The 9,339-nt window shown below is 48.2% G+C and overlaps 1 protein-coding gene across 1 annotated transcript in view; it reads left to right on the top strand.

The window, feature by feature from the left end:
* The window catches only part of GRAMD1B (GRAM domain containing 1B), a 166,446-nt gene that overhangs the window by 33,495 nt on the left and 123,612 nt on the right, over positions 1-9,339 (top strand). The window contains exon 3 of the mRNA XM_021696275.2: positions 4,064-4,129. Within this exon, the coding sequence (XP_021551950.2) occupies positions 4,064-4,129 (66 nt within the window). The remainder of the gene's footprint in view (positions 1-4,063; positions 4,130-9,339) is intronic.

Here is a 9,339-nt window from a genome sequence, read left to right as displayed (position 1 = left end):
TGAGCCGAAGGCAGTTGCTTAACCAACTGAGCCACCCAGGCGCTCTGCTGGTTGCTTTTTTCACGACCTCAGAAGACTGGTGGATTCATTTAGGGAGCAGGACGAGCTGCCCAGGTGGCCTGCATCATTTAAAAAGGCTCATTTAAGAGAAGAGTTGAAAGAGTTGATGTGAGAGGGTGAGCCAAGCTCTCAATCTCTGGAAATTCTGCTCAGCAACACTATTTCATGGGGATCAAGTGGAGGAGTGGCTTGGGCGGCCATCTCGCTTATTTAAGACAGTTGAAAATCAGGTTCCAAAATGGGAGGAGAGGGGACCAAGGGAGGTCCTGTGCACCCTAGGGCTGTTGCCACCAGGGATTCCTGTGCAGTCCCTCTTGTTCTGTGTTCACCTTTCTGGCGTGTTCCCTGCACGCCCCCAACAGGAGTGTCTGCCCCCTGCACCTCGTCTGTCCTGGGGTTGCTTCACCGCTGGGGCGGTGAATACTTGTGCCTTCTCTGGGCCTCCCTTTATGTCCCTGTCTCCTAGCTCAGTGCCTGGTACGTGATAAGTGTTTGGTAAATGGAGCTACAATAGAATGTCTTTCCTTTTTTTTTTTTTTTAAAGATTTTATTTGAAATAAAGAGTGAGTGAATGAGAGCGAGTGAGCGCGTGAGTGCTCATGAGCAGGGGCAGAGGGAGAAGCAGACTCCCCGCTCAGCAGGGAGGCCAATGCCGGGCTCGATCCCAGGACCCTGGGATCATGACCTGAGCCGAAGGCAGGTGCTTAACCAACTGAGCCACCCAGGCACTCCTAGAATGTCTTTTCTTCTCAGTTCTGTCTGCCCTGAATCTCTCTGAATTTCAGGTGTCAGCACTAAAAGCCTTGTTGTTGAGACAGTCTCTGATTCCTTCTCTTACCGGACCCGGTATTTTGTTTCTGGAACATTTAGTATTTCCTTCTATGAGTTCTAATTTTCTACCTTGTTTTTTTTTTTAATCAGAGAGAGTGAGTACAAGCAGGGGGAGCGGCAGGCAGAGGGAGAGGGAGAGGGAGCCTGATGCGGGACTTGATCCCAGGACCCTGGGATCATGACCTGAGCCGAAGGCAGACGCTTAACTGACTGAGCCACCCAGGCACCCCTGATTTTCTACTTTTAAATGTTAAGTACATTGACTCTTCCTTTCTAGATTGTAAACACAGGATTTACAGTCCTTCCCTAATTCATGTCTTTATGGTCCATGACCCACAAAACGATGCCTTACATATCATAAGAATAATAATAATAATGGCAATTACACACAGCAGCTCAGGCGCCAGTTCTGCATACTTCACATATGTTCATTCTTTAATCTTTGCAACAGCTTTATAAAGTAAGAACTATCATGAACATGTACCTCCCATTTTGTAGGTAAGGAAGATGATGTTAAATCATTTACTCAGGGTCAGATACCTAGGGAGCAGAGGAGCTCAGATTCAATCCCAGACCGCATATTCCAGAGTCTAGACTTAATTGTTGCCTGATGCTCCCTCTTGTTGGCATATGTGCCCACAGAAAGCATTACATAAATATTTGTCAAGTGCATGCAGGTTGATGTTTCTTGGTTATTTAGAACCAATAAACCGTTTGAAGGTGATTTATTGGCTCTTTCATCTCTACCATCTGAACTGCTTCCTGAGCGATGGGAAGGCCAAAAGGGGGCACCAGAGGGTTGGTTCTAGTTTGGGTTTCGGAAGTGCTGGATGACTTCGGTTCTGGTTTGGAAGTCAGCAGTGCCACCTAGTGGGACAGCTTGCTAATAGCAGCTCGGAATTATTTTTCTGAAACTCTGGTACATTGTCATTTAATTCTGGGAGCCCCTTGATTCACTTAACTTTAAGTTTTGATGGCCACAGAGAGGGTAGGGTGAGAAGGAGGAACCAGATGAAATGGAGTCAAGCCACGTCTATTCTTTGAAGAGGCTGTAATGCTGATCATGGTCCTCTGGGTTAGTTGAGTGCCATTGGCTGTTAGGTAAAAACACTAGGCTCCAGACCCCTTTCCCCTTCAGTTCACCTCATGCATGCAGCCAGTGGTATAGACCGTAATGCTCACCAGGTCTGCTTTGGAATTTGAGCTCCAGTCAGCTGTGGGTGGCCTGCCCCTAGTACGACACGTATCCCAGGTTCTGTAGGAGACTCGGGGCCTGATGCATTATAACAAGTCAGTCCCAGTGTAAGAAATCCCACGGGTCAACAACACCATAGCACAATTTTGTGAGAAGGAGTTTTTTTTTTTTAAAGATTTTATTTATTTATTTGAGACAGAGAGAATGAGAGAGAGAAAGAGCACATGAGGGGGGGAGGGTCAGAGGCAGAAGCAGGCTCCCTGCCGAGCAGGGAGCCCGATGCGGGACTTGATCCAGGGACTCCAGGATCATGACCTGAGCCGAAGGCAGTCGCTTAACCACCTGAGCCACCCAGGCGCCCAGTGAGAAGGAGTTTTTAATAGGCAAGTCTTTGAGACCTCGCAAAGGGGGGGGGGGGGGGATAGGGGGAGGAGCCGCTCCACGGGGGACAAGAAGCAAAAAAAGTGCTCCGCATAGAGTAAAGGAAAGAGAAAGGACCTGTGTACACACTTCAGTTCTGCCAGGCAACTGGAGGCTGTCTGTGTTTGGTGCTCTTCTGATTACCCGTGTATGTATATGTTTGAAGATTTGATACAAATTGCTTCTAAGTTCATTTATTTCTTTGTGAAAGAACAGAGCCTAAGAGCATGGTTGTAACTGTGGACCACAAAAAGTCAAGGGCCGCTTTGGGGGGAGCCTACAGGCACGGGAGCAAGCTCTTATCCTACCAGATGGTGTAGAGGTTCAGCCTACCCGGGGTCTCGTCTGAGGAATACACTCTGTGGAGATCAGTGAATTCTTTTGTGCTGAACAATCCATCAGAACAAGGAAACAACTGGGTTATACTGGAGCCTGGGTTATAGTGACATTTAGGGTAATAGGAATTTATGATTAATAGACTCTGCAAAGCAGGGGTTGCTAACTTTTTCTGTAAGGGGCCAGATAAATAAATATTTGAGGCTTTGCTTCTTCATCTCTTACCTTAACTATTGGTTCTGCCGTTGCAGAGACCGGGCTGCCACAGATAATATGTAAATGAGCGGGTATGGCCGTGTTCCAATAAAACTTTATTCGTGACTCTGAAGTTTGAATTTCATACACTTCTCATGTGTCATGAGATGTTATTCTTGTTTTGACTACCCCCCCCCCCCGCCGCCGCACCCAACCATTTCAAAAAGCAAACGGCATTCTCAAAGGGCTGTACAAAGAAACAATGGGCAGCTTCAGATTTGGCGCGGTGGGGAGGGATGCGGCTAGAGTTTATTGATTTCTGATCAGATGGTTGGATTAGTTAATGAATAACAGTAAAAATGATATGTTCATATGTTCAGTTAGCGTCATAAGGTGCCTGAGCAAAAAGCTTTTCTTCCTCTCAAGTAAGATGAAAGAGGGGTGAATTCCACATAACGTCCATGAAAGCATTTTAAAGAGCACAGCTCTGTGAACTGAAGGCCTAGAATCAGCTTGCCTGCAGGGCATTCAGAAGTGGAGGGACTTACCTCTTATCCCTCCTTCATCCTCACCCTCCTCTGCCTTCCCGGGAGGCAGAGAAGCAGGCCAGGTGACCTCTGCCCCCATCAAGCCTTTTCCCTGCTGGAATTCTCCCCTCCCTCCCAGTCTACCTGCCTCTTGAGAGTCTCCAGGGAGGTTGAAGAAGAATGGGATTGTTATCCTGCCCTACAGTTTAAGAGGCCCGAGTATAGAAAGTGCTGGAGGCGTTCGCTCACTGAGACTTTGTAGGCAAGGAAGAATCAGGCAACAGGTCAAGATCTCCCTCCTGTGCCTCAGATGTGATGGGTGGAGTTTGCACCAAATTTGTGTCATTTCTCATGTCCCTTGCCTGTCGATACACCCTGTATAAAGTCACACGGGGGAACTTGTATCTTTGAAATTTTGTAACCCGGTTTCTTTGTCTCGATGACCTCCCGTGGTGTTGAGAAAGAAGGTAACGGTTCACATCCTGTGTCTTGTCTTCAGTAGCCAACAGAGCAGCCACGACGATGATTCAAGCAGGTTCCTGAGTCCTCGAGCGCGGGAAGAAAGGTAAGGCCAAGTGAGGAGGGAGGGGATGGGGAGAAATGTGTGGGTACGACCGCCCTTCTAGCACCAGTGGGGGGAGAACTGTGGGCGAGAGGAGGGAGGCAGCAGGCTGCCGCAGGAGCTTGTGCTCAGACTGGCCAGAAAGACAGAATGTTCACCCAGGAAATGAGAGGACTGCGTCTAAGGGCTTCTGGTGTTGGGCAAGAAGCAGAGTCGGTCTGTGGCAAACCAGAGATACTGGGAAACCCCGAGAGCGGGCGTGGTTCGAGGCACATCTTAGCGGCTGCGTGCGGTGCGTGCGGTGCGTGCGGTGCGGACGGTGCCCGAGGAGAGCTGCGGGGCTTGGCACCGCGTGTGTGACAGTGGATGACAGCGAAGTGCCAGGACAGGAGCGGACTGCAGGTGCCAGAGGTGAATGAGGGTGGACAGGTAGGGGGCAGCGAGCATGAGGAGGCTCCAAAGTGCTCGCTGGAGGATTCGAGGGGCGACTAGTGCAACACTCAGGACGTGGGGAGTAGCCTCTGCTCTGTGGAGTGCCTGCGTGCGATAGCCGGAGGGGTGGTTGTGGCAGGCGAGACATCGGTGCCCGTGGAAGCTGACTGGGCTGATGTTAACGAAGAGGAGGTCTCCGTCGGCATGCCACAGGGCTCTGCTCTTGGTCTAGCTCTGTCTACTGCTATTGTCAACACACTGGTTGAGGAAGGTGAAGGTACTTTTACATCATTTATCGTATTGCAGACACTCAGCTGAGGGGGAATAGGGAAGACTGAGGTTGACAGACTCGGGACTGAGTATTTCAGATGGAAAGTGGGTGCAAACGACAAATTTTTTTTAAAGGAAAGGTGCTATTATATTTATATTATGTACTTATAAATCTATATTAGAATAGGGTTTTTTTTAAGATTGTATTTATTTATTAGAGAGCGAGCACAAAAGCAGGGGGAGCAGGAGAGGGAGAAGCAGGCTCCCCGCTGAGCAAGGAGCTGGATGCGGGGCTCGATCCCAGCACTCTGGGATCATGACCTGAGCTGAAGGCAGACGCTTAACCAACTGCGCCCCCCAGAATAGTTTCTTAAATGTAGGATTACCACAGGGAGCCTACCTTGATGGGATTTCGTGTGGAAAAGAACTTGGGGGTTTTCTTTACCAGCAAAATACAAGCCAGTAATATGACAGCCCAAATGATCTTTGAAAGTCTGAATTTGGGGCGCCTGGGTGGCTCAGTCGTTGGGCATCTGCCTTTGACTCGGGTCGTGATCCCAGGGTCCTGGGATCGAGCCCCGTGTCGGGCTCCCTGCTCGGCAGGGAGCCTTCTTCTCCCTCTCCCACTTCCCCTGCCTGTGTTCCGGCTCTGGCTGTTTCTGTCAGATAAATAAATAAAATCTTAAAAAAAAAAAAGTCTGAATTCGCTCTTTAAAAAGAGACAAAGATCTCACTGGTCTGTAGTACTTTGACCATACGTGGTGTATCATGTCCAGTTCTTTGGAAATAGATATTGATAAATTAAGACTCCAGAAAGAATGGTTGAGAAAGTGGCTTAATTTGGGAAAGAGAAGGTTTGTGGTGACTAACACCACTCTTCAAGTATCTGAAAGCCTAAGAAACAGCTAGAGGCAGAGAGGTCCTAGGGAGAAGGATTTCAGCTCAGGATAAGGAAGAACTCTGATTACAGCAGAGGCCTTGCTAAATAACAAACTATCCCCTCTGTGAAGTGTTCAAGCAAAAGCTAGATGGTGTGTCATAAGGGGATTCCCTCCTGGGCAAGAGCGTGGGGCCTCGGGAATCCTTGTACAGATCTCTTTACATTATAAAGTTGTGTAGTTCTGCCCCAGTTCTCAAGTATCAGTTCAGCTCATCAATTCAAACAGAGAAGATAGGAGGCAAAGGGCCCCCGGGGCAAAGACTGATCATTCTTGTCGAGTTGCTTAATCAGTTAGGATCTGATGGCAGTTCCGTCTGTCTCTTGAGTGGCCTACACTCCCTTTTCAGTGCTTTCTGGAATTCATCCACCATACTCGCAAAATTAGAAGGGGCCCTGGAGTTCCTTTGGTATGACCGCCTTCCACGTGCTTGGGCATCAGACATCTGCCAGAGCGTCCTGTCCATTTCTGGTCATAATGTCTTCAATTGGTCATTGTCTATCAGCTCTCTGACTAGCAGCTCCAACTAGCAGCTCCTCAACTCTCAGCTGCTTGGGGGCATTCCTAGGAGTGAGGGAATAGGTGGTGAGTTGTAGGCTCTATGTTTTTCCCAAGGCAACTTCAGTCAGTTCTGCCTCTAGGACAGGACTGCTTGACAACTAGAGAGAGCCCTGCCTTTTGTTTGCTCTTTGGGATTGTATGTTGTCATAAGTTCTATCCTAGCTCCTTCTCTGCCCACTTCCTCAACCAAATGAAATGTTACAAAAGGTCTGCAGTCCAAACCTCTGCCCAGAAAAGTCCTCTAGATGTCTCCCCTGGTCCTTCCCATCCCTGGCCCCCTGGCAGCCCCCTAACTCTTCATGGTGGACAGTGGATATAATTTTGCATCAGCTCACCTTGGGCAGTACGGGAAACAAAGCTCTGATCAGAAGTATGCTTCCCGTGGTGGTTCCTACGGACCCCACGCCTCAGAAACTCAGGACTGGTACATGTTCACCATGGCCATTCTGAATGAAATCTTTTTTCTCTTCCACATCCAGTTGTTTCTCCTGGAGAGAACAGGTCCCCAGAGTGCTAATTAATCACCAGCCTCAGTTCAGAGCAAACCCTTACACTCTGCCCCTAATCCTTCCTCTAATATATTTTTACCCAATTAAGAGACTCTCCGGGGCATTTTGGATGTTGGTCTGTGTTCTCCTGGCCTGGGGCAAGCATGAGATCCAAACCCTGGGGAGATTGTCAGCAGTGGTGGGGGTTGGGCTCCCGCTCCTTGTTCTGGACCCCCATTTGATGGACAGCGTGCCCTGCTGGTTATGGTGGCATTTCTGGTGGAGGCGAGGCCCTGTGTGATCTCATTTAGTCTCGCAACTCCCCTGGGAGGCCTCGAGCCAGGTATTATGGATTGAAAATGGCCAAGTAGGGGGTAGGTAACATGGACCCGTTTCTGTGGTTGCTCCTAATTCTCCAAACCACATGGTCAACTATAGGGTGAAGGACGGTTTCATAGAGCAGGCAGAAAAAAAAAAAATGAACATCGATTTCTCCTGTTTTAAAGATAAAAATTCTGATCCTTCATTATGACGTACACTTTCAACTGGTTAAGTAGAACACTGATTTTTCTTTTTCTTGTACAAGGTTCAGAATAGATAGAATATTTAGAGACAAACTAGCGCCCTATTGTAGTTTAACAAATGTCCACATGATAGATAGCAAAGGGAGAGATGCCTCAGTATGGCATCCAAACCTAAGGGCTTCTGACAGTTTTCCTCCTCATTCACGTCAATGTTGATTCCTGAAGGAGAAAGCCTTTGGGACCATAATAGGGGCAGGCGGTGGGTGAATAGATGGGTGCAGGGAGGCAATCATTTCCTGGGCAGGCGTGCATCAAGAAGAGTTGATTTCAGGAGGAGAATCAGAAATGAGGACTGTCTCTGAGTTAGGAATAATCCCCTCAGGTTTCCAGTAGAAAGCAGAGTAGACCCACCTTCTCCAAAGTCTGTGTGTGTGTGTGTGTGTGTGTGTGTGTGTGTGCGCGCGCGCCTGCGCATCATTGAATATGGGACATAAATCTATTTTCATGCTTCTAGGTAAAGCCAGGGATATGCTTAAAAGACACTGGCTCCCAGGTTCAGCCCAAACCGGACCAATTGTCAGGGTTTCTCACGTTGCCAGATCTTTATTTAGTACCTTCGCGAGATGGCAGGAACTATCAAAGCCAGAGCTGTAGAAAAAGGAGCTGTTTCACTGAGGATGGTTTATGTAGACAATGTTAGTTTCAACAGAGCTTGGTCCCGGTTGACCAGGAAGCCTTTCAGTAGTAGGAGGATTGAGACCCGGGCAGGGCTGGGATGTAACCAGACCCCAAGGTCGGGCTGCCTGTGTTCACGTATCTGTTCCTGCATGCAGGTATGTGTGCCCCAAACCTTTGTTAAGTGTCTGCAAGATACTGGGGAGCCTGCTGGAGTCCAGGCTACAAGATGTGTAGAGGCTCAGGGTGCCTGGGTGGCCCAGTCCGTTGAGCATTTGACTCTTGGTTTCAGCTCAGGTCATGATCTCAGGGACATGAGATCGAGCCCTGTGTTGGGCTCCATGCTCAGCGGGGAGTCTGCTTCTCTCCCTCTCTCTCCCCCAGCTCGTGTGCACACATGTGCACTCTCTCTCTTTCTCTAAACTAAATAAATAAATCTTTTAAGAAAATAGAATAAAAAGATGTATAGAGGCTCACTGCTGGTGGGCGCCCTGGTGTACTAGAAAGAGTGAAATCCTTGAAGTCAAAACAGACTTAGGATGGACTCCCTTCTTCCTTATTAACTGCATCTTTAAAGACAATTTACTCACCTTTACTCAACCTCAGTTTACTCATCTGTAAAAGTCTTTCCTTGAGAGGAATAAATGAGATAGTCCAATGTGTAAAGTGCCCCATTCTTAGTAGGTGCTTAGTAAGTGGTAGCTGCTATGATGATGTCATTAGATTTCACTCTTTCTTAACGGATCTATACTCTGCTGTCCTTGAAGAAGCCGAGACAGAACGTGTAGAGTATTGATTGCCTGTAAAATGTCAGATGTGGACACTAAGGATAAGCAGATGAAGACATAGGATTTCCCCTTGAGCATCTTACTGTCTCCTGGTGAGACATACCTATAAGTAAGCAAGTATAATAGAATGTGATAACGGACATGGAATTTCGTATAAAGTAATAAAACTAAAGAATTTGGTCACTAAGGTGCCTAACCCTGTGCGATGAATCTTGCACACACGCTTTGAAATGTAATCCTGTCAACAACCCTGTCAAATAGGTGCTAGTATTATCTTTATGTTAGAGTGTGGGAAACAGAGGTTCCGCAGAGTTACCACATTTGTCCCAAAGTAGCCCAGCTACTGTGCGTGGGGTGAGGGCAGGGGAGAGGGAAGAGGGTGCCGAGGAATCCAGAAAGGCTCCACGGAAGGAGTTGAGCCTCGCTGAGAGCTGCAGGATGAGTAGGAGTTTGTCACATGGGCAGCATGCCCAGGCGAGGGAACAAGATGTACATAAGCATGGAGGCGGGAGAAAGCCAGGCGTGTTCAGGGACTTC

This window comes from Neomonachus schauinslandi, chromosome 11 (assembly GCF_002201575.2).
Source record: "Neomonachus schauinslandi chromosome 11, ASM220157v2, whole genome shotgun sequence".
In the NCBI taxonomy this organism is placed as follows: Eukaryota; Metazoa; Chordata; class Mammalia; order Carnivora; family Phocidae; genus Neomonachus; species Neomonachus schauinslandi.
Note: the sequence above shows the minus strand (reverse complement) of the source record. Positions and strands in the feature narration are given on the sequence as shown.